Here is a 25,887-nt window from a genome sequence, read left to right as displayed (position 1 = left end):
CACGGTTCGGGGCGGTTCGGTTTTACCAAAATATTATAACCGAACCGACATGGCGGTGCGGTTTTTTTTTTTTTTTTTTAAACCGCGGTTATTTTGAAAATTGAGATACGGCAGTTCGAGGCAGGCAGTTCGGGCGGTTTTTGAAAAAAACTTGATCACCCCTAATTATAATCATCTCAAATAAAAAATTTTATAGTTTTTTTCCGAAAGGAAAAAGGATTATTATAACTATAGAGAAATAAAATTTGGACAAATTTACTTTAAATATTTAAAAAAAACTCAAATTTGCATGCAACTTCTTTTAATAAATAAGTTATCCAAAAAAAAATATTTATGCACTTCTTATCTTAGGTCTACTTGTCATTTCACCGGTGAAAATCAATGAAAAATATTGAAAGTACGATACTTTTTTTTTTTTTTTTTAAGAAAACGGCGTTGAAAGCGGGGTTTGGCAGACAGACGTTTCATCCAAAAATAAAATAAAATAAATAGTATCATTAATTTCTATATATGTGAGTGCAAAAGATATATTTTTTTTCTGGTGCTGAAAGTAAAGTTAATTTGAATTTGAGGATTTAAAAGCAAATTTGCCAAATGACTGCCGATGTTCAAATCATTTGCGAAAGGCCAAACGTGGAGCTGCGGCGGCATGTACGGAAACCTCGGTCGTAAGACGGCCTTCGCCGCCGCGGTGGTCAGCATAACCACACGTTTCTCCGTCCACGGGTGCTATCGTGGGTTGCACAGAGTTTTTCTTGTGGATAATATTCGATTCCCTTTGGCTTCCACCAGTAGAAGTTTCGAGACGGATGCCAGTACCTCATCCTCTCTCTCTCTCTCTCTCTCTCTCTCTTTTATTTTTTAGTACTTCTAATTCATGATCCATCATCCATGCAAATTTATGTGATTCCTTATTTATTCACTTGCTATATTGGTGTTTTCATTTAGTAATTTGCGATCTTTTATGTGGGGATTCAAGAGGTTGATATTTACATCAAGAATTGCGAGCTATCAATTAATTAACTTACTTTCGCATGTTTCTGTCGATCGGGAAGGAGCTTTTGGTTGGAATGTGCGTGAAATGGAATGGGCGATTTTACTAAAAATCGGATCTTTAGTTTGGTTGTGTCGCTTGAATTAGTTAGTTTCTTGAATAATAACTCAACTGCCTCTTGGAGTGTGACTGGTTTGTGTTTCGAAGTGAAGATGTACGTGTACTGAAGTAAGCATATTTAGTGCTTCTTAGGTCTCGGCTTCTGTTTTCGGTCTTATAGTGTGGTTATTTTTTAATAAGCTTCGTTGGTTCTTCCATCTGGACGACCAGCCTTTTGGGTTGGGGTACTGCTTGTGGTTTTTAGCCTAGCGGTTCTCTCCTAAATTGGATTTGGAGTTTGGTAATTGCAATTTGTACTGCCAGCACGGAGATTTGTGCATGGATTTAGTCACTTGCCTCTCTTTTTTTGTCTTCTCTTTTTTTGAGATTGTGGTCACTGGAGGCACAAAGCGGCATGTACATAGCAGAGTGTGGATGTAAAAAGTATTGACGTTTGTTTGTGCAAACTATTGAGCAACTATAGAAATTTTTGTTCATTAATTTTTGGATGATGTTTCCTTGCATATCACCTTCCCTGAATTTAAAACTGTCTTGAAAGATAAAGTGTTCTAAATCTTGTGCTTCACAATCAAGAGGCATGTTTCATTTGGTTTTGGCATGCCATTGGGTGTACGACCCCATCTCTCTGCGCCTTTGGCCTATTAACACATCCCATGTGCTTTTAGAAACTCTAAGTTAGGAGCATAAAAAGTTCTTGCGTCAATTGTTCTTTTTGAAACTTCTAATTCAAAGAAAATCTTCCACAGCTTCAGTGGTCACAGAAGCATCCTCTAAGATTATTGATGGAAGTTCAGTGGCCAGAGACATCAGAGACGAAATAGCGACTGAAATATCAAAGATGAAGGGATCTTCAGGGGTTGTTCCTGGATTGGGAGTCATTCTTGTTGGGAGCCGGAAAGATTCTGCAACTTACGTAGAAAACAAGAAGATAGCTTGTGAAGCTGTAGGAATCAATTCTTATAATGTGCACTTGCCTGAAGACTCCTCAGAACAAGAAGTGCTTAAACATATCTCAGGGTTCAATAATGATCCTTCAGTCCATGGTATCCTTGTGCAGTTGCCTTTGCCTTCCGTAAGCCTCTAAAAATTAGAGTCCTTTGTTCTTTGTGAAATTCTTGTGATACAAGAATGTGATTGTGGATTTTTAAACACTAAATAAATCACGATGGTCTTTCTAAACGTCTTAATGTGTCTCTCCAGCATATGAATGAGCAGATTATCTTAAATGCTGTTCGTATTGAAAAGGACGTGGATGGACTAAACCCACTAAACATCGGTCTTTTAGCGATGTTAGATAGAGAACCTTTATTTGTTCCATGTACACCCAAGGGATGCATTGAGTTGTTGCATAGATACGGTGTTTCTATCGAGGGAAAGAGGGCTGTCGTAATTGGCAGGAGTAATATCGTGGGATTGCCTGCTGCTCTTCTTCTGCAAGTATGTGCTTTCTTGATACATTAAACCATAAACAATATTTCTATAGATGTGATTTGATAATGATTCCTAAATATATTGCTTGGTCTGGTAGAGGGAATATGCCACGGTCACTGTCGTTCAGCCAGGAACAAAAAATCCCGAGGAGCTCACTAGAGAAGCTGATATTATAATCTCAGCTGTGGGTCAGCCAAACATGGTTAGAGGTAGCTGGATCAAGCCTGGTTCGGTTGTCATTGATGTTGGAATTAATCCCATTAAGGTGAGAAGCCTTTTACTGGTCGTCTTACTAATCCCACTTCCACCCTGTAGTTGAATTGTAAAGATTGTTGTACCTTCACACGTGGCAGGATGATACTAGCCCACGAGGCTATCGAATGGTTGGAGATGTTTGTTTTGAGGAAGCAAGCAAAATTGCTTCTGCTATCACCCCAGTTCCAGGTGGAGTTGGACCAATGACCATAGCAATGCTTCTCTCAAATACACTTATCTCTGCCAAGAGAGCTAATCAATGTTTCCAAAACGGGACCAGACCTGGCAAAGCTGTCAAGAACTGGAGCACTCTGTGGTCTGAAAAAAGCAGCAAAACTGGAGGAACAAAGAATTGGTGAGAGGTAGGGATTCACCAAACCCCTCGTCACAGCGTTGGTCATGTTTAACCGGAAAAAAGAAAAAAGAAGGAATTGGTGACAACCATTAAACCCTGGTAAAACAACCAACAAACTGGTGATTTTAATATGGATAGCAATTCGGCTTATGTTTATCATTCAGAAGACCGGTGTCGTGGTATTCTGTATCTGTTCTCAAGCAGCTTACAGATTTTTGGCTGTGCATAGTTGCTGAAATCCATGGCTGAAACATACATACAATCCAGGTTCGGATTTGAGGCGCATAATCTTTGTACAACCGGCAACAAATGGAGAAAGGAAATGGGAACGAGAGGACAGAAAATGGAGATGAAATTGGCATGTGCAGCGCCGTGTATCTTATGAGAATGCATTTCTACGCATGTGATTTGAACTCCAAGATCGAATCTAGAGTACATATCAACCTCTCCAATCCCCTTAAAACAAATTAATAATAGGTTTGATTTGCATTTACTAAGTTATCATAAAAATCATTTGTGCTTGCCTTTTGTACGTTCAATAATTATTCACGTGTGTATGCAAAAGAGGTGTTGGATCATTGAGCACGATTACTTCAAAAATTTCATTATCTTGCCCACAAAGGCTCAATAAGGAACCTCGATGGACACATTTTCGAGTATATTTTCCTCCTTCCAATTCGTCTGTGTTTATTTAGGGTTTCTTGAGAATGAAAGGAAAACGAAACATCGGGGAACAAGTGTGTTCATTCATTTATTCCTTATATATAAATGAGAAATTTTTAATCCACGAACAAAAACAAAAAAACATGCAGAGTCAAGAGACTCTTTCCATTCGTAAGAATTAGTTCACTGGGAACTCTTCCCATGAAGAATAGTATTATATACTAGACTCCATCCAGTAATCACAAGCATGGCTGCAGCTAGCTAGTACTAAAAGAACGACGCCTCGTTCCGATAAAAGAAGGATCCCGACGGCCCTCCATCAGCCAACAAAGCCAGGTTCACCATGACTTCAGCTCCTTCTTCGACAGATAAAGGACCCTGATTGCAAGTCATATCTGTTCGAACAAATCCGGGACATGCACAGTTGATGCAGAAAGTTGGGAATTTTTTGGCCATGATTCTTGTGTATGCAGACAAGGATGCTTTCGAAATTTTGTATGCTGCAAGTTGAGTAGGCCATCGGTTTGTTTCCAGCGAACCCTCTTCGAAACTCTTGAGGAATTCTTGGATGACTTGGTCTATTTTCTCTTCTGTCAAGGTTTCTGCATTGCTTAGTATCCCTTTAGCCCATTCATTGGGTAAAAGCTATAATACATATCAATAAGAAAAAAAAAACAAAATGAAGTCACTTTGAGCATCAATATAAATGGTTTTACGTTTGCATATGGTAATTAGCCGAATGATTAAATTGTAAATATTAGAATGGGCCAGTGATGTTTACCCTTAAATTCCCCATAATGGAAGACACATTGACAATTCTTGGTGAATGAGAGAGTTGTAGTAGGGGAATCAGAGCTTCTGTCACCCTTTTTGGACCATAATAGTTGGTTTGAATGCAATGTTTTGCATCCCCAAAACTCTCTATAAATTTCCCATTTTTCAGCTCAACTGCCTCTGGCTGTATCAGAATCAACTAATCTCATTTACATTTCAAGAAAACATACAAACTTAATATTTATATATATATTAATTCCCATTCATTGATGTCATGTATATACATATATGCAAAGGACCATATGCAATGCACGATGGATGTTGCATTCAGTGTACACAATTACCTCTCCGTGGGAGAAAACAGAAGCAATGTCTCCTTCCACGAGCTGTGAAATAATTAGAGAGTCTCCATCTATACCTATCCCACCAACACCTGCATTATTCACCTGCATATACTCCAAAAAAAAAAAAACATTTATGAAATAATTCGAAAAATGTATCCAAACAAAGAAGTAGCTAGCTAGTAGTGATGATACCAAAATATCAAGCTTCCCATAGTTCGTTTCGACGAAATCAACGAGGGCGGCGATGCTGACAGGGTCGACAACATCTAGCTGATGAAAAACAACATTATTGGAAACACCATGGTGTCTCTCAAGCTTTTCTTTAGCTTCAATGCCTCTCTTGGTATCCCTAGATGTTAATATCACATGTATTCCTCTTGAAGCCAATTGCTTGCAAATTTCAAACCCAATCCCTTTATTTGCACCACTCACGACTGCATACCTGCGCACACTCATTCCAAATATCTTCCTAGTTTCATTAATATTGTATATATGATACTAATTAATACGATGCCTGCTTGCTAGCTACAAGTAAAATAAACGAGTCGAATCGATCCATATATAACATCGAGAGTACAATATGTTTTTCCGTTGATGAGGAACGAAATCCTTTCATGTATTTGTTAACTTTTGAGTATTGAATTGAAGATATATATAAATATTAGATTTTAAGTAAATCACAATAATTAATAGTATCCATATATATATATACTTTAGTAATATGAGTATATATAGAAATTAATGTATCATAAAACTGATGGTGTATAAGGAAATCAAGAGAGAAATTTTTTGAAAGAAATCGGTACCTCTTTGTCTGGAGGTTTAGCGTTTGTTCAGCCATTTGCAAATGGTGTGGAGATGTAGAGGTAGATCACTTCCTTCCCTTTGCTCAACGTACAATGACAATGTTACCAAACGTGAACTTATATATATATATAATATATCGAGAGTTTTGATATAATGAGCACCTATCATGAACATCCATGTAAGCATTGACTAGTTTTTCTTCGAACGTGTATACATATTAAAAAGTTTTGTGTTAATACATGATTATTTAACTAAAAATTCCAAAAAAGATAAAGATATATATAGAAAGATTTTGTATCCACACGATAAGATGCAAATTTATTAAAATAAGTTTAATGATATTTTTTGTTAAGTAAAAGTAAAATATCTTGTAATTTGAGGGAAAAAATATTTTTTTATTATCTAAGGTGTCTTAAACTATTTATAAAAATGAAGTGAAGGAACCCACCACTACATATATACAGTAATACAAACCGCCATTTTGGACCTTGTTCTTTTTTATTCTCGATAACTTTTTGGACCTTATTCTAATAAAATATTATTGAGAGTAACTAAATAACTAATGGAACCCCCAATGGAATATTGGAATTATAAATTAAAAGGTTGGAGAAAATGTGATGATATCCATTAATTTATGGGAAGTTAAATTTCCTTCTTCTTCTTTTCCCCCTATTTCAGCCCCCATCATATCTAAAGGAGTTATATATTATGGAAATTTGAGTTTTCCTAGCTGACACCTAGATTGTACTCTTAAAATTTGAAATTTATCAGTGTCTTAAAAAATGGTAAGAGATGGTATAGACGTTTAGGTGGTCGCTTCCAATTTTTTTTGTTCATTTTAATATTTTTTAACAATTTTTTTGTATCAAATTCAAACTCAAAACTCATGTCTATTTCTTCTCTTCATCGATACAAAGTTATGGAAAAATATGTCAAAATAATCTTAAAACCAATTAATTTTTTTTAATAAATAAAAATATATTATATTAATTCAGACGTCCGCTTAAGCGTATTGTGAGCCACCTAAGCGGCTGATAAATATAACAACACTTAGAAATATCAACGGTTTAAAAATCAAGATGGTGTGCAATCGTCTAATGCCAGACTCTCCGATTTAGAACAATAATATAAATTACAGTATAATTTCTATCGATATATCTGTAGAAACTTAAAAGTAGAGAGATATATACTGGTGGACATAATTATTTATAGATTATAATTGATAGGTGCGTTGTGATATAAAATTGGATGAAGACAGCGAACATCATGCTCCTCCGTAGCTATTCACACATTAATTAATTTTATATGGACCAACTTGCACTATGACACAAAATATAATATCGCATATGCCATTCATGAATTAAGTAGCGTTCATTATTATTATTATTATTATTATTATTATTATTATTATTATTATTTGATATACCTCAATAAAGTGATCTCCTTGGATGAGCTGAAGAAGCTCCTCCAAATAAAAGATGAACTGCTGCTGACCTGAAACCACTAACAAGAGTGTTAAGGGTGGCCGGAAGGTGTTCCGGCGTATCCCCTCCGACGCTCAAGTCAGATGCTAGGATAGCGAAAATATAGAGAGTGGTGTGTGCACACGAGTGAAAAATTAGGATGCAAATAATGAAAGTGAACCTGGTATTTATAGGAGAGGGCTCCGGGTTTAGCGCCTACTTTTCTTATCAAGAATACGCAAATCCGGGATCACAATCCCGAATATTTAGGCTGAGATCTCGCCCGAATCTTGTCTGACAAAGGAAATAACAATACACTTAATCTGAGCTGAACAGTCATCATGAGGATGCTATACTGCTGCTCTCCCTGAGGTCATATGGAAAAGGGGTGAGTGAGTTATTGCTGAACCTCTGAACTCCACCTGAACACTGATCCTAACATCTTAGCTAGCTCATCAAGGTTATTCAACCCCTCTACTAAGATAACTCCCTACTGACATCGGGGCTGAGATGAACTCCAGAGCTCCCAACTCGAGTTGGAGAGGATGGTGAAGGAATTTGGCTGAGCTCCCGAGCTCCCGAGCCGAGCTGGAGGTGATGGTGGAGGAGTTTGGCTGAGCTCCCGAGCTCCCGAGCTGAGCTGGACATTACAATGGGAGAGCTTGGGCGAGCTCCCGAGCTCCCAAACCCGAGCTGACCCCCCGGACGATTCTGACTAGCTAAGGATTGATTTTTACCTTAGGGTCATCTATGAGCTGAGGTGATTTCCTCTTCCGGGTATCACAAGTCCCTCCCATAAAAGTCGAATTGAGGTCAAAGACTCGAAATTCGTTTTTATGCTGAGATGACCCTAAATGGATGCCGAGCTAAGGTGCCTGGGTGAGGTTACCCTCAACTATACTGAGCTGAGGTACATGAGTGAGGACAACTGTAATTCTAATAACACATGTCATCATGTAACGGTAACTTTTCAAATTTCAGAAAATCCGAGCCGTCCATCTTCCAAAAAATCAACGGCCTGGATTCATTTGCTCCTTCTATAAATAGGTCTTGACTGTGAAAATTCATTTTCACTTTTTCCCTCACTTTGCTTCTCTTAATTTTCTTTCAGATTCCCTTTTCTGAGCTCCCGTGTTTTCTTGATTCTTCTGTTACCGAGCTCCCCGCCTAAGTATCCTTGTAAGTAATGGCCTCCTCCTCCCGAGCTAACTCTGGAAGCTCGGATGAAATATTCCGAGAGGTGGATCGATTTGATTCCCTCGCACTTACCCCCGCAGGAGAGCCTACAGGCCAGGACCCTGCTCACCCCTCGACCTCAGCTCGGGATGATGACCTGGGCAATGACCCAGAAGCCTCTGTGGTGCCGTGGTTTGAGCAGTATCCCTCCGAGCTAGATGCCTCGGATGAGGAAAAGATAAGAGTTGTATCCCACGCCCCGAAGACTTATGAATTCATCATTCCTGACCCCACAGACCGAGCTAACCACCCTTCTCCAGGGTATTATACTTTTTATTTAGATCAGCTGGAGGCAGGTCTTAGATTTCCCCTCCCCTTACTTTTCCAACAGCTCAGCCGATACTATGAGCTTCACCTAGGACAGTTCACCCCCAACTCCTTCCGAACTCTCTGTAGTTTTGTAGTTCTTTTTAGGACTCTGGGCTTCGAAGTTAACTGTTTTACCATTTGTAACTTCTTGCTGCCCAAATGTTCTGAGAAGGGCCCCTTTTACTTTTCCTGCCGACCCAACTGCAAATTTTTTAAGGGTTCTCCCAGCTCCAATAAAAATTGGAAAAATGCTTTTTTTTTTGTATGTCCCTCCGACGATTGGGACATATGTTCAGCTTGGAGGGATGTTCTCCCACTCCTACCTGTTCCCGCCCCGGGCTTTCGTCAAGGGGAATTGTTTACTGGAGCCCAAAGGGCTATAGGGGGAAGGTGCTTTGATGTCTCTGCCCTTTTGGCAGAGGACCTGCTCTGCCACAATGGGCTCAGCTCGGCAGATGTTTCCGTTCGAGAAAACTTAGGTACGGCCCTTCCCCCGCCCGTGCTCTGCTTTACTAATGTTATGCTCTCTCATTTCCTGTCCTGACCTTCCCTATGTCTCGTGCAGAAAAAGGGTTATGGATTCAGCCATGAAGAGAATGTTGGAGAAGAAGAAAACAACTGCCCCATCAGGGGGCCGAGCTGCAGGGAGCTCAGCCAAGTCTAAAGCCCCTTCACCACGGGCCACTAGCAAGCCTGAGCCTTCTGCCACGTTGTCCAAAGGCTCGAAAAGGCGGGCAACATAAAGCCCTTACCCTGAGGTAGTGGAGCTGGATCCGGGAAGTCTTCTATTCCGGAGGTGGCACCCCTTCGTCAGTTCAGGGCGGAGAAGCCTCAGACTCTCGTGGTCCGGTGCAGGACCAATTTCTTCGAAATGTACCACGATGCCCTGCGTATTGTGGGGGTCGGGCCTACTCCAACGGCTGGGTCAGTCCTCCGGGATATGATCTCCCAGGCTGACGCCGATTATGTGAAAAGCCTTGGATGGGCTGAGCTGATGCAACGTTCTAACACCGCCTCAGCTGAGGTAACCTTCCATTATCCATTACTTTATGTTCCTCTTTTATATTCTCTTTTAATTGTTCTTTTCCTTTCCTAGGCTACTGTCCTGAACGCCGAGATGTCCCTCCGAGCTTCCATGACTCGAAAGCAACTTTCTAAGGATGCCCGAGGTTATGAAGCTCATTTTGCTGAGCTTAACCAGTTAGCGGAGGACGCGAAGCTTGGTTATGAGAAGGAGGTGGCCAATCTCCGAGCCCAGATGGAGGAAATGAGGATGAGCTTCCAAGCTGAACGGCTGAAGCATCAAAGTGACTTTCGGGTCTCCGAGGTGCAGAAGGAGAATCTTCGGTGCGAACTCAAGGGGTCCCATGATCAACTTTCTCAGGCCCTTCAAGAACTGGAAGAGTCCCGAGCTGAGCTGTCCAAGGGAGCTGAAGGCTTCAAGGAGGCATTCTTGAAGTCCGATGAATATATGGATGAGGTGGCTGCCAAAGCCTATGGTTACCTGGCCAAAGGGTTCAACGGCTATACTCAGCAGTTCAGGGCAGCAGGCTATCCTCCTGAAGGGACCCCTGTGGACTTCCTGGACCTAGACGGGTTTGCCCTCTCCCTTACCTCAGCAGAGGCAGCAAAAGAGGATGGGGGCGTAGATGAACAGGGTGAGGATGAGGGCGAGGGAGAGAATGAAAGTTAGTTTAGGGTTTTTGTGGATGTAAACATTTAAATTTTTGCCTTCTTACGCTAGTTTATTTGCTTTACATTTTCCTTAGTCTTCATAATTCAAACTGACCTCCTTAACCTTCCCCGATAAGCTGAGCTATGCTCCCTAAGGAAAGCGTAATAAACATTAAAAATAAAACCAACACTCGACGGTGAACTGAGCTGAGCTCCCTAAGAGGAGGTAAGATTAACTCTTCAAAATAGGCTCACCCGAAGGTGAGCTGAGCTGAGCTCCCTGAAGGGAAACAAGATTAATATTTAAAAATAAACTAACACCCAAAAATGTCGAGCTGAGCTGATCTTCTTAAAGGGAGGTGAGATTATCACCTAAAAATAAACTAACACACGGAGGCATCGAACTGAGCTGAGCTCCTTAAGGAGAGCAAAGTATGGATTTAAAAATAAACTAACATCCGGAGGCGTTGAACTGTGCTGAGCTCCTTAAGGGGAGCAAAGTACTTGTTTAAAAATAAACTAACACCCGGAGGCGTTGAACAGAGCTGAGCTCCCTAAGGGGAGCAAAGTACTTGTTTAAAAATAAACTAACACTCGGAGGCGCTGTACAGAGCTGAGCTACCTAAGGGGAGCAAAGTACTTGTTTACAAATAAACTAACACCCGGAGGCGTTGTATTGAGCTGAGCAGCCTAAGGGGAGCAAAATACTTGTTTAAAAATAAACTAACACCCGGAGGCGTTGAACAGAGCTGAGCTCCCTAAGGAGAGCAAAGTACTTGTTTAAAAATAAACTAACACCCGGAGGCGTTGAACAGAGCTGAGCTCCCTAAGGGGAGCAAAGTACTTGTTTAAAAATAAACTAACACCCGGAGGCGTTGAACAGAGCTGAGCTCCCTAAGGGGAGCAAAGTACTTGTTTACAAATAAGCTAACACCCGGAGGCATTGTATTGAGCTGAGCTCCCTAAGGGAAGCAAAGTACTTGTTTACAAATAAACTAACACCCGGAGGCGTTGTATTGAGCTGAGCTCCCTAAGTGAAGCAAAGTACTTGTTTAAAAATAAACTAACACCCGGAGGCGTTGAACAGAGCTGAGCTCCCTAAGGGGAGCAAAGTACTTGTTTAAAAATAAACTAACACCCGGAGGTGCTGTACAGAGCTGAGCTCCCTAAGGGAAGCAAAGTACTTGTTTAAAAATAAACTAACACCCGGAGGCATTGTATTGAGCTAAAGATTAAGGAACCGAGCAGAGCTGCCGGAGCCGAGCTGAGCTGCCAGAGCCGAGCTGAGCTTCCGAAACCAAACTTCCGACCTGACCTGAAATATGTTCTCAGATCGCCTAAATGGGCTCCCGAGCTGCCGAGCTCCCCAGCCAAATTTCCTTGACCGCCAGCTCATCTACATGAGAGCACTATGAAGTGACCCCTCATAATTACCAAGCGCGTGTTTAATTAACTTGCTACACCATTTGTACTTGAGTATCTAAAATGAGCTAAGAGCTGAAATCAAAGTGCCGTAACTGAACTGAGCCCAAAAATCAGGGTCAAGGTGACTAGACTAAGGTAGAGAGCTGAACCAAAGTCAGGGGCCTAAGAGGCATGACTAAGGTGATGAGCTGAACCAAAGTCAGGGGCCTAAAAGGCATGACTAAGGTGATGAGCTGAACCAAAGTCAGGGGCCTAAGAGGCGTGAGTAAAGAAATGAGCTGAACCAAAGTCAGGGGCCTAAGAGGCATGACTAAGGGAATGAGCTTAACCAGAGTCAGGGGCCTAAAAGGCGTGACTGAGGTAATGAGCTGAACCAAAGTCAGGGTCCTAAGAGGCGTGACTAAGGTAATGAGCTGAACCAAAGTAAGGGGCCTAAGAGGCGTGACTAAGGGAATGAGCTTAACCAGAGTCAGGGGCCTAAAAGGAGTGACTGAGGTGATGAGCTGAACCAAAGTCAGGGGCCTAAGAGGCGTGACTAAGGTAATGATCTGAACCAAAGTCAGGGGCCTAAGAGGCGTGACTAAGGGAATGAGCTTAACCAGAGTTAGGGGCCTAAAAGGCGTGACTGAGGTGATGAGCTGAACCAAAGTCAGGGGCCTAAGAGGCGTGACTGGGGTGATGATCTGAACCAAATTCAGGGGCCTAAGAGGCGTGACTGAGGTGATGAGCTGAACCAAAGTCAGGGGCCTAAGTGGCGTGACTAAGGTAATGAGCTGAACCAAAGTCAGGGGCCTAAGAGGCATGACTAAGAGAATGAGCTTAACCAGAGTTAGGGGCCTAAAAGGCGTGACTGAGGTGATGAGCTGAACCAAAGTCAGGGGCCTAAGAGGCGTGACTAAGGGAATAAGCTTAACCAGAGTTAGGGGCCTAAAAGGCGTGACTGAGATGATGAGCTGAACCAAAGTCAGGGGCCTAAGAGGCGTGACTGAGGTAATGAGCTGAACCAAAGTCAGGTGCCTAAGAGGCGTGACTGAGGTGATGAGCTTAACCAAAGTCAGGGGCCTAAGAAGCGTGACTGAGGTGATGAGCTTAACCAAAGTCAGGGGCCTAAGAGGCGTGACTAAGGGGATGAGTTTAACCAAAGTTAGGGGCCTAAAAGGCGTGACTAAGGTGATGAGCTGAACCAAAGTCAGGGGCCTAAGAGGCGTGACTAAGGTAATGAGCTGAACCAAAGTCAGGGGCCTAAGAGGCGTGACTAAGGGAATGAGCTTAACCAGAGTTAGGGGCCTAAAAGGCGTGACTGAGGTGATGAGCTGAACCAAAGTCAGGGTCCTAAGATGCGTGACTAAGGTGATGAGCTGAACCAAAGTCAGGGGCCTAAGAGGCGTGACTAAGGGAATGAGCTTAACCAGAGTCAGGGGCCTAAAAGGCGTGACTGATGTGATGAGCTGAACCAAAGTCAGGGGCCTAAGAGGCATGACTAAGGTAATGAGCTGAACCAAAGTCAGGGGCCTAAGAGGCGTGACTAAGGTGATGAGCTGAACCAAAGTCAGGGGCCTAAGAGGCGTGACTGAGGTGATGAGCTGAACCAAAGTCAGGGGCCTAAGAGGCGTGACTAAGGTGATGAGCTGAACCAAAGTCAGGGGCCTAAGAGGCGTGACTGAGGTGATGAGCTGAACCAAAGTCAGGGGCCTAAGAGGCGTGACTGAGGTGATGAGCTGAACCAAAGTCAGGGGCCTAAGATACGTGACTGAGGTGATGAGCTAAACCAAAGTCAGGGGCCTAAGAGGCGTGATTAAGGTAATGAGCTGAACCAAAGTTAGGGGCCTAAGAGGCGTGACTAAGGTGATGAGCTGAACCAAAATCAGGGGCCTAAGAGGCGTGACTAAGGTAATGAGCTGAACCAAAGTCAGGGGCCTAAGAGGCGTGACTAAGGCAATGTTTACATCAATATTTCTGAAAGAATAACTGCTTATAGATAAAAAAAAATTTAGCTTGCATGAATTACAACTTAAAGAAAAATTGTTCTTACAACATTTAAGAATAATATTTGCGTAATTTATAAGCACTCCACGATCTCTTTAACATCCTTCCCTTTGAATCTTCTAAGTAGTAAGCATCTGAACTGAGCCTCATTACCACCTTGTACGGTCCTTCCCATTTAGGGTCGAGCTTTCCTACAGCCGCATCTTGAACTCTTCTGAATACCAAATCTCCTACCTGGAATCCCTTCCTGCGCACCCGACGATTATAGGATCAAGCTACCCTGTTCTTGTATGCCTCCATTCTGATGGCAGCAGCTTCTCTTTTCTCCTCCATAAAGTCTAAGTCTTCCATTCTCTTTTCTCCATTCTTCTCATCGTAGAAGATGATCCGAGCTGACTCTTCTCCAATTTCTGCTGGCAAGACCGCTTCATTTCCATAAACCAGACTAAATGGAGTCTCTCCTGTCCCAATTCTGGGTGTGGTACGATATGACCATAACACACTAGGGAGTTCCTCCACCCAATTTCCTTGGGCTTTTCCTAATCGGGTCTTCAAGCTTTGCACCAAAGATCTGTTAGTGACCTCCACCTGACCATTGCTTTGAGGATAATGGACATATGTGAAGTGTTGTTGAATTTTCATCTCTTTGCACCAAGCTTGCACCCGGGCTCCCTGAAACTGTCTCCCATTATCGGAGATAAGCTTCCGCGGTACTCCAAACCTACACACAATATTCTTCCACATAAATTTCAGAACTTCTCCTTCAGTAATTCGGGCCAAGGCCTCCGCCTCCACCCATTTAGAGAAGTAATCTATAGCGACCAACAAGAATTTCTTCTGAGATGGGGCTAGAAGGAAAGGACCCACAATATCCATTTCCCACTGATCGAAAGGACACGCTGCCACAATTCCTTTCATTAACGCCGCTGGCTGATGCTGAAGTCTGCTATGTCGCTGACAACTGTCACAAGAAGTCACCAAAGCTATGGCACCTTTCAAAATAGTAGGCCAAAAATATCCTGCTAAAAGAACCTTAGGGGCTAGAGAATAAGATTCCAAGTGATTGCCACAACACCCCTCGTGTATCTCCTTCAGGACATAATGAGCTTCCTTAGGACCCAAACACTTGAGAAGAGGTCCAGAAAATAACTTCTTATAAAGAACTCCCTCCACCATCACAAAACGGAGACTCCTCTGTTTCAATCGATATGCCTTATTGGGATCCTTTGGTAACTCGCCCTTCTCCATGTATTCCAAGAGCTCTTTTCTCCAGTCACTCTCTTCCGGAGCTAATGATGTGAGCTCAGTAGAAGGTGTTAATTCCACTTGTACGACTACCTCTCTATTTTTCCAGTTATGAAGTGAGCTTGCCATCTTGGCCAGAACATCCGCCTTTTCGTTGCTCTCTCTAGGGATCTGCTCAAACATTACCTCATCAAAGAGGCCCCGAGCTACCTCTATTGCCTTCATGTACTATTTTAACTTCTCACTTTTTACCTCGTAAGACCCATTCACTTGCTGAGCTACCAATTGCGAATCAGAATAGAGATGTATCCGGGCTGCCCCAACTTGCTTAGCTGCCCGAAGGCCAATTAACACGGCCTCATATTCTGCCTCATTATTGGAAGCTCGAAAATCCAACCTGACTGCCAATCGGATCTCATCTCCCTGAGGGGATATCAGAAGCACCCCCACTCCACATCCTTCGCTGTTAGAAGAACCATCAACATACACTTTCCATAAGCCCTGCCCTTCCATATGTTTTGTTTCGGCTAAAAAATCAGCCAATTCTTGAGCTTTAATCGCTGCTCTTGGTTCATACTGAATATCATACTCACTGAGTTCAGTAGTCCACTTCACCAATCTCCTCGAAATGTCAGCGTGAGTTAATATCCTTCCCATGGGACTATTGGTTAACACCACAATAGGATGTTATAGAAAATAAGGTCTGAGCTTTCGGGCCGTCATAACAAGTGCAAGTGCCAACTTCTCGACCTCTGAATACTGGAGCTCAGCACCCTTGAGAGCGTGTGAGAAAAAGTAGATAGGATGTTGAGCCGCTCCCTCCTGCGTAATGAGTACCGAACTGACCGCCCCCCTCCAAAGCTGAGAGGTAGATGTATAACGGTTCACCCGGAACTGCCTTAGCCAATACAGGAAGTTCGGCTAAATAATTTTTTAAGTCCTCGAACGCCTTCCCACATTCAGCATCCCACTCAAACTTCTTAGCTTTCCGAAGAACCCTAAAGAAAGGTAAACTTCTATGAGCTGATCTGGATATGAACCGAGATAGAGCTGCTATCCTTCCTGCCAACCTCTGAACTTCCTGCAGATTTCGAGGATGAGACATGGATCGGATAGCTTGCACTTTCTCGGGGTTAGCTTCAATCCCTCTCTCAGTCACCATGTATCCCAAAAACTTGCCTCCTCTTACTCCAAACACATATTTTTCAGGATTGAGCTTTATTCCGTAGGACCTGAGCATGGCAAAGGTCTCCCTCAAGTCGGTCATCAAACCTGCATCATCCTGGGATTTTACCAGGATATCATCCACATACACCTCCACATTTCGGCCAATCTGGGAAGCAAACACCCTATCCATGAGCCTCTGATAAGTAGCCCCTGCATTTTTCAAACCGAAAGGCATCACTCTGTAACAGAAAGTTCCATGAGAGGTAGTGAAACTTACTTTATCCTGATCTTCCTCTGCCAACGAAATCTGATGGTACCCTTGATAGGCATCCATGAAACACAAATACTGATGACCTGCCGTAGAATCAACCAACTGATCAATTCGAGGCAGTGGATAGCAATCTTTTGGGCATGCCTTATTTAAGTCTCTAAAATCAACACACATCCTCCATTTGCCTGAACTCTTAGGGACAAGGACCACATTTGACAACCAAGTAGGGAACTGGACTTCCCTGATATGACCTGCCTTAAGGAGTTCATTAACCTCTTTCTTAATAACCTTATCCTTTTCAGGCCCAAAGTGTCTCTTTTTCTGTTTTACCTGCTTCGCTCCCGCGAAAATGTTGAGCCGATGAACCATAACGTCTGCACTAACCCCTGTGATCTCTGAAACAGACCAAGCAAAAACATCTTTGTTCTTCTTCAAACAATCAATCGGGCTTTGCCTCATTGAAGAACTGAGATCAGCGGCTAACTTCACCATCTGAGCTCCAAGACTTAGCTCTACTTTCTCATGATCTTCTTCAGACATTAAAAATACCTTTTGATCCAACACCCTTGGTGCTCGGCCTATCAAAACCATTCCTACTTTCCTCCTACTTCTCTTTGCATCAACCTTCACTTCATTCACATAACACAAACGTGCTGCCTTTTGATCACCCCTAACAACCCCAACTTCTTTTCCACTTGGGAACTTCAATTTCTGGTGGTAGGTGGAAGCCACAGCTCGGAAATCACTCAGGGCAGGGCGTCCCAATATTCCATTGAAAGAAGATGGGGCATCCACCACTATAAAGCAAGCCATTTTGGTTATTCTCTGCTCTCCACTCCCAAGGGACAAGGGGAGCACTATCTGTCCCAACAGTTGCAAAGCATGACCCGTGAACCCATACAACTCTGTGGTGATTGGATCCAACTCAAATCCTTCCAATTTCATTTGGTCCAGAGTTTCTTTAAAGATAATGTTTACTGAACTCCTAGTATCCACAAAGATACGAGCCACGTCATAATTGGCTATGGTCAAGGTGACCATCAAGGGATCATTATGAGGTAGCACCACATCCTTTAAATCTTCCCTTCCAAAACTGATGTTCGGATCAGTGGGACAGCTGAGCTGAGAATTTACCTCAAAATTTTCCAACCTACGCCCGTGAGCTTTGCGAGCCCTTCCCGAATCTCCATCCGTACTACCCCCTGAGATCATATGGATAACACCCCGATTGGGATGATTTGCAATTTGCTGCACCCTATCTCCTTGACCGTTTTGAGGAGCTCTTCCTTGAGGATCACCTTGATTCTCTCTAACTTCATTCCTTTGATTCCTCCATTGGGGAGCTCGGCCTTGGCGAGGAGGATTTGCCCTTTGAGTCAGCTCAGCTCTGATTCGAGGGTCATCATACATGATCCTTTGAACCTTCTCACCTAGCCTCTGACAATCATTGGTGATATGCCCATACTTCTGATGAAAATCGCAAAACTTGTCAGATGGCGGTAACCGCGGGCCTTTCTCCGCATTACGGGGCCTCACAAGTTCTCGCCTATCCTCACATACTTGCATTGCCTTCTCCAGGCTTACCGAGAGTGGTACATAGGGGTAGGGTCCTTTGACCCTGTTCATCTCTTCTGCAACCCTCTTCCTTCCTCCTTCTGTCTTCCCCTCTGCCTTTGCTCCCACCTTGGCACTGGGCTTACTCCCAGACATTTCTTTCTGTCTCCTCTGCCTCTGTGCATCCTCAAAATTCACGTACTTTTCAGCTCAACTAAGGAGCTCATCATAAGTCAAAGGAGGCTTCTTGACCAAGGATCTGAAAAACTCTCCTCCTCTCAACCCTTGAGTGAAAGAGTTGACCAAGGTGTCAGCATTGGCAGCAGGTACTTCCAGAGCTGCTGTATTGAAGCGCTGAACATACTCCCGCAACGGTTCCACCTCAGATTGCTTCATATTGAACAAACTGAGAGAAGTCTTCAAATATCTCTTACTACTCGCATATTGGTGTAGAAAAGCTGAGCTGAAGTCATTGAAACTCTTAATACTACCAGGCTGTAAAAGGTTAAACCATTGCTGGGCTGACCTTACCAGAGTAGTGAGGAAGACCCGACATTTAATTGCATCTGAATATCTATGCAACAAGGCTGCATTTTCAAATCTCCCCAAATGTTCCTCCGGATCTGAGCTCCCGTCATATTCCCCTAAAGTAGGCTGCTTAAAATTTGCAGGGAGTTCTTCATCTAGAATAGCCCAAGCAAAAGGACTTTCCCTCTGTATAGGCCCAGGCCGACCTCCGACTTGCCGACCCAGTCTCCTGATCTCTTCCCACACCGCATCCATTGGGTTTGGCTGACCTACGGGAGGAGGTGGTGGATTTTGACCCATGGTCGCTTGCACCGTTTGAGTGATGAACTGGCTGAGCTGATCTACAGTCATATCCGCCACATTTCCTCTTCCCCTTCCTCTTACTCTTCCTGCCATATCTACGTCTTAGCTTGAATTTCCCACAGACGGCGCCAATTGATATACCACAATAAAGTGATCTCCTTGGATGAGCTGAAGAAGCTCCTCCAAATAAAATATGAACTGCTGCTGACCTGAAACCACTAACAAGAGTGTTAAGGGGGGCCGAAAGGTGTTTCGGCGTATCCCCTCCGACGCTCAAGTCAGATGCTAGGATAGCGAAAATATAGAAAGTGGTGTGTGCACACGAGTGAAAAATTAGGATGAAAATAATGAAAGTGAACCTGGTATTTATAGGAGAGGGCTCCGGGTTTAGCGCCTACTTTACTTATCAAGAATACGCAAATCCCGGGATCACAATCCCGAATATTTAGGCTGAGATCTCGCCCGAATCTTGTCTGACAAAGGAAATAACAATACACTTAATCTGAGCTGAACAGTCATCATGAGGATGCTATACTGCTGCTCTCCCTGAGGTCATATGGAAAAGGGGTGAGTGAGTTATTGCTGAACCCCTGAACTTCACCTGAACACTGATCCTAACATCTTAGCTAGCTCATCAAGGTTATTCAACCCCTATACTAAGCTAACTCCCTACTGACATCGGGGCTGAGATGAACTCCAGAGCTCCCAACTCGAGTTGGAGAGGATGGTGAAGGAATTTGGCTGAGCTCCCGAGCTCCCGAGCTGAGCTCCCGAGCCGAGCTGGAGGTGATGGTGGAGGAGTTTGGCTGAGCTCCCAAGCTGAGCTGGACATTACAATGGGAGAGCTTGGCCGAGCTCCCGAGCTCCCAAACTCCCGACCCGAGCTGACCCCCCGGACGATTCTGGCTAGCTAAGGATTGATCTTTACCTTAGGGTCATCTATGAGCTGAGGTGATTTCCTCTTCCGGGTATCATTATTATTATTTGAAATGAATGGATGGTTGAAATTCTGAAATAAAGTCATTACAAGTTGAGAAATTTGAGATAATATTGCGAATGTCGTGACTTAATGGTTGATTTCAAACAAGACTTATAAGCTTGATCGAAGATATTGGAAAATAATTGAATAAATAAATCATTCAACGTGCTCAAATAGTCAGAGCCGTAGCTAGGCTATGTTTCTTTAAATTGCGAATAAAAAGTTCAAACAAATAATGTTTGTATTTATTCGGATTTCATTTTAGAGGTACAAACAATTAACCAACCTTTAAAGGATTTGAGTGCGGATGGGACTATCGCCTTGGAAGTTAAAACTTTTCTTCAACAACCGGAGTTTGAGTCAATAAAACATATGCGACGATCTGCGAATCGTGTTGCTCACCGACTTTCACGTGAAGTTATTATATCTAGTTTGGAGTCGGAATTTGTAAATGGTATTTTCCCTTCTTCGCTGTTGGACAATGGCGGAGCCAGGATTATGAATATACCCGGGCTAGAATTTTAAGTCTTCCAATGCATTAATTTTTTTAATTGAGCTACCCGAGCTAATAACACATCAATCCAAATTTATTCAAAATCATATATAAAAAATTTATAAAAAAAAATTTTCCACCCGGGCTATACATAGCTCCGCCACTGCTGTTGGATATTGTATCTCTAGACTCTTCTCTTTGAATTCTATGAATGGTTTTTTTAAATAAAAAAAATGACTACTCAACAAATTATATTATGAGCAAATTGGTGATAAATCCCCAAACCCAAACTTGACTTTGCCCTAACTCCCTACCCATAAGATTCTTTGCAATAGCTCCCTAGGACCCCAAAAATTGAATATTAAATTGTTTAATTCTTGTACTGGATTTATGCTTTTTTATGCTAAAAATCTAAAGACTTTATGCTAAAATCTGAAGATTTTGTGCTTATTCATGGTGCAAAGAATTATCCGTAAAAATGGTATCAGAGCCTTAGGTTAATTATTCAGACATAATATTATTCGTTAATTCATGCTTTTCTTTGTTGAGGAGAAGATTTTTTTTTTTAAAGATGACTTCAAACGAATGTTTGAATCAAGAGGATTTTATTCATATGAAATCCTTTAAACAAGTTAATCTATTCACAATAGATTACTTACAACAAGTTGTGATTAATGCTCTTAATTTTAGATAAAGAAAAAATGATTTCTAACTCTCAATTTTTAGAGATTACCCCAGATTCCTCTAAACTCTCCGGAGATCTTAGAGAAATTCAAAAGACGGTACAATATTACAGCAATCAGCTGTATGAAATACCTCGAAAAATTGAAGAAATCCTTAAGAAACAAGAAGAAATTCTTGGAAACCTAAAGGATCTTCAAAATAAAATCATAAATCTAGAACATACTTCGGGTTCTAGAAAAGGAAATACAGGAGGAAGGTTACCACTCTCATTTGGTACCGAACCTTTGTTACATCAGAAAGGTAAAACCAAAATGGTCCAAAAACCTTTAACCAATGATGAAATGATGATTAATCTTATAAAAGCAGTATCAGAGAAAAACACTATCTGATGACTACTTTAGAAAGATTAAATCTCAAGGATCTACAAGATCTTGCGGATTCTTTTGCGAATCTCAAAGTAGTAGATCTAAAAATGAATTCCCCTGAGGGTGAACAACCCATAGGAAATCCCCCAAGATATGTGGTTAAAACAGAAGAACCACATAGTGAGTTCCAGGTTGGAGAAAATTCACATCCAGCAGGAACCAGATCAAGAAGGAGTAAAATCCCTCTCCATCAAACTCCTTACGGAAAAACTGTTTTAGATCCAATACATCCTTACGGGGTTATGTTAAACCTTGATGTTTTGGACTTCAAAAACAGATAAGATCTTATAGATGATTGGACGTCAGCTATGAGAATAGCAGCAGGGACATTAAATCTCAATAAGAAGGATTCATTAAACTTCTAGAAATGAGTTTAATGGGATCTGTTAAGATCGCATGGGAGATGACTATGCCAGAAACTAAGGAATCAATCTTAGCAGGAGAATCCCTCAGTGAGATTGGAGAAAGAATGGCCATCCTATTTAAAGCACAATTCATAGGGGTGAACTATTTCAATAATCAAGATACAGAGAAAAAGATAAGATATACTCAAGCTCTTTATAGCCTCGAGTTACATGATATCTGCTTAGTTGATGAATACATTATGTTATTCACTAAATAGATATGGAATTCGGGAGTCGAGGAAAATATAGCTATTCAGCTATTTTTTGCAAAAATTTCAAGTCCCTGGAGAGAAATGCTGATTAAAGAATATGTTCCAGGCAATCTTGATACATTGGCAAGACGTGTCTCCTTTTTGAAAGGAAAATTAGCAGAATGGTATCATATGGCAGCATTACAGAAGAACTACAAGAAAATAAGGGGTATAGATAAGCGTACACCTTTGTGTTGTAGAGAAAATAATCTTCCAACAATCATTGGAAACAGATCACAGGGATTTAAAAGAAAGAAATTCAGAAATAATCCCTATAATAAAAGAATGAAAAGTTCTTGGAAACCAAGAACAATTGTAAGGCCCGAGATTATTTAATTTTAATTCGAAAATATTTAATTTGAGAATTTTTGGAGTTTAGATTTAAATTCTAATATTCTTAAATTATTTAGGATTAAAATTGAATTAAAAAAAAGTTTCAAGGGCCAATTTGCAAATAGTGAAGAAATGAGGGGCCAAAGTGCAATTTTAACATTTTGAGTGGGACACTTGGCTTGATATAGAGATAAACGTGTATATGAATGTTTTACATCAGGTTACTCAGCCCAAAATCGAGAACATCATCTTCTACCTTGGAATTTTGTCTTCCAAGTTAAATATTTCAAGATCCGTGCATCCGAATTAAATTTCGGGCATAATTCCGTGATCCTTGAAAGACGAGCTTTGATTTTGTGTAAGTATCTTTATGAACCAGCATATTTCTAAATTGAGAGGATACAGAACTCAGAATTTGATGTTAGATATGTGTTCTTGAGTTTCTATGTGTTGTATTATCGCAATCGGGTTGAAGAACGGATGTCGTTTGGAATTGATATTATTTTTCCAGCTAATATTCGAACCTAACCATGTCTGAGTTGCTGGTTTTTGATGATATATTTCTGATATGAGATTCTTGTGAGTTATATTTGATTGATAGATTGGTTAGATTTCAGTTTTGGTTACCGATTTCGTACCGTTACGTCGTCGGTTTGAAAAATGATCAAGTTGGAGTCTAGATTGTTTGAGATGAGTAGTACGTGAGTTCTTGCTGATGTTCTTAGACATGTTTGATGTATTTTCAGATTGAAAACAGGGGGCTTCAAGTTAAGAATCACGACTTCAAAACCGATCGACAGAAGAACAAGGTTTGTGACTTATAGCGTTGAAGAATGAATGGAGTTTTGAGCAGATTTTGATAGCCTTTGTTGTGTACAGATTTTGCAAGATTTGAAGAGCTTGAAATCAAGAAAAGAAAGGTATAAGACAACCTTTGAATAAGGGCTTGTACATTCAAGAGATTTTACTTGAATGCCCTTCCAAAACCACATACTATGTGCTTATATATCTTGTATTTACACATTTACTTGCTTGTTTGACTTAGCTTGTTATTAGTTGGCTTTTACTCTTATGCTTCTAGATTTTGATGCATTCATCTTGAGCCAACAACCTTTGAGATTTGAAATGGCAGATTCGCCAAAAGAATACGGACGTTTGGATATATATAAAGGAACCTAGGAGATAGATCAACTCCTATTGTTAGAAACTGGATATAGTATGCCAAAGTCCGGGAAAAGAGCTCAACGCCACCCCGAAAGGGAGAGTAGGTGGGAGATTGGTTGTGTTCTTCTTCCCTGGGATCCCAAGAATTTATATAGAACTTGGTAGCAGATTTTAAAATCATGCATTGCAATAGATTGGTTTAATGCTTGTTGAGATGTTTATATGAGTATTTATTTAAACTATATGATATGCATGATATAGTTGTTTTATACTGGGATTCAATTCTCACCGGAGATATCCGGCTATTTCTATGTTTGTATGTGTGCATGGGAATAGATGGGGCGAGCACAGGACAAAGAAGGTTGTAAGCAGAAAGAGGTGGAGTTAGATGTGGTGAACTCGGGTTTATGCAATAGAGATGATGTCAACCTTTGTATCTAGATCTTGTATATATTTTGTTATAAACACTTACTCATAAAGACTTGTATGTTTGTCAAGAACAAGAGTATGTAAGATCTTGTGGGTTGTATATCAAGTTCTATGTTTTGTTGCTTGGTTCACTTATAGTTATGCATGTTTTTGCTTAGATTTTGAAGCATGTATCATGTTTGAAAAGTTAGATGTTTTTTGAGATTCAAAACAGGGGCAAAGGAACCATTTTTCAGCTCTTTGGAAGCCAAATCAGAGGGTCAGGCGCGCCCGCCCAGCCCAGAGGCGCGGCCGCGCCTAACCAAGGCACTTTGGGTGCCTTGGCCCGAGCCTTAGGCGCGCCCGCGTGTCAAGGTAGTCTAAAAAAAAATGTTGATCTTTTGCGACGTGTTTTTGCGTCGCCAAATGTAGGGTTTTGCGTCGCTAAATGTCCTGTATTACAGATTGTATATGTTTTTAGTTATTAATCGCCCTTTAAGATGAGATTAGCACCCGAGGTCCCCACAACAGGTGGTATCAAAGCGTAAGTTCTGGACTGATTAGAGAGAAGCGAGCGAGGTAGATCGAGTCCTCTTGATTGATTGATTTTGCTTGCATGATTTAATGTTTTAGATTAAATTGATCACATGATTATGTGTATTGATTTTATAAGCATGCGTTACTGCTTTATCAAGTATGTATTATTTGAAAATGAATTAGAACCGGTTTTGGATCAGAACTTGATCTCTAGAGAAGGCATGAAAATGCTAATCAGAGGGGGACTGAAACAGAATGGGTGAGTCTGATATATTGATACCTTTGTGTGCTAATCGTTTTGAATATCAGATATGCCTCATCGTCAAGCGCCGGTTACTAGACAAACATTGGTCGTTCCTCCGCCAGAACAGGCAGATGTACCACAGGCCGTAGAAGCTCCTAGACCAGAACAGGGCAGTACATCCAATGGCCCAATGGATGTTACAGCAACACCTATGGAGACTTTACTGAAAAGGTTTCAATCCTTCAAGCCGCCTACTTTGAAAGGAACCGAGAACTCAGTTAAATGTGAAGGCTGGTTAGAGGATATGGAAATGTTGTTTGATTCCCTAGATTATACAGATGACAGAAGAGTCAGACTGATTGGGCACCAACTACATGAGGTTGCCAAGAGTTGGTGGATAACAACCAAGAGAGCTCTTGAAAATCGAGGTACAACTATCACTTGGAAAGTATTTACAAAAGAATTTTATCAACGTTTCTTTCCAGTGTCGTACAGAAAGGACAAGGGTGCAGAGTTTGCAAATCTGAAACAGGGGAATCTGAATATAGAAGAGTACGTTGCCAAGTTCTCTACGTTGCTAAAGTTTGCTCCACATGTAGCCGGAAGTGAAGAGGCCAAAGCTGATCAGTTCATCAATGGACTGAATCCAGATGTCTTTACCCTTGTGAACTCTGGAAGGCCGAACAACTTTGCTGATGCACTTGATAGAGCAAAGGGAGCGGAGGCTGGTTTGATTAAACAAAGAGGAACATCGTTTGTTGCACAGTATCAACGACAACCACAACCCCCAGCTCAGTTTCAACAATCATCTCCTAGACTTGAGGGAGGTAGCAGCAGCGGTGGTAAGAAAGATTATCTGAAAGCAAAAGGAAAGTAGTTTAAGAAGTCAGGCAGTGGTTCATCCAGCTCTAGTGGGCCAAGACAGAGCAGTGTTGGATAGGCTTCAGGCTATACAGGAATGTATTGCAACAAATGCAGAGGAAGACATCCCAGTGATCAGTGCAGAGGTGTGTCTGGGAATTGTAACATATGCCATCAGCCAGGACATTTTGCCAAGGTGT

General features: G+C 41.7%; 2 protein-coding genes across 3 annotated transcripts; one reads left to right on the top strand and one right to left on the bottom strand.

The window, feature by feature from the left end:
- Positions 1–561: 561 nt before the first annotated feature.
- Positions 562–3,733, top strand: LOC140887675 (bifunctional protein FolD 4, chloroplastic-like). 2 transcript variants are annotated; one of them, XR_012151965.1, is made up of 6 exons: positions 562–815; positions 1,861–2,186; positions 2,315–2,551; positions 2,643–2,810; positions 2,899–3,254; positions 3,423–3,733. XR_012151965.1 is itself a non-coding variant. In XM_073295094.1 (5 exons), exons 1-5 carry the CDS (start codon positions 605–607, stop codon positions 3,157–3,159), a joined length of 1,203 nt encoding a protein of 400 aa, XP_073151195.1. In that variant the 5' UTR covers positions 562–604; the 3' UTR covers positions 3,160–3,733. The 2 variants fall into 2 exon arrangements, 1 of the variants encoding a protein (XP_073151195.1); XM_073295094.1 differs by having other exon boundaries at positions 2,899–3,733.
- Positions 3,734–3,834: 101 nt separating this feature from the next.
- Positions 3,835–5,824, bottom strand: LOC140887676 ((-)-isopiperitenone reductase-like). Its single transcript, XM_073295095.1, has 5 exons — positions 5,743–5,824; positions 5,129–5,378; positions 4,937–5,038; positions 4,600–4,776; positions 3,835–4,463 (listed from the first exon to the last, which is right to left on the bottom strand). Exons 1-5 carry the CDS (start codon positions 5,775–5,777, stop codon positions 4,086–4,088), a joined length of 942 nt encoding a protein of 313 aa, XP_073151196.1. The 5' UTR covers positions 5,778–5,824; the 3' UTR covers positions 3,835–4,085.
- Positions 5,825–25,887: the final 20,063 nt, after the last annotated feature.

Source organism: Henckelia pumila, chromosome 3 (assembly GCF_033568475.1).
Source record: "Henckelia pumila isolate YLH828 chromosome 3, ASM3356847v2, whole genome shotgun sequence".
Lineage (NCBI taxonomy): Eukaryota > Viridiplantae > Streptophyta > Magnoliopsida > Lamiales > Gesneriaceae > Henckelia > Henckelia pumila.
Note: the sequence above shows the minus strand (reverse complement) of the source record. Positions and strands in the feature narration are given on the sequence as shown.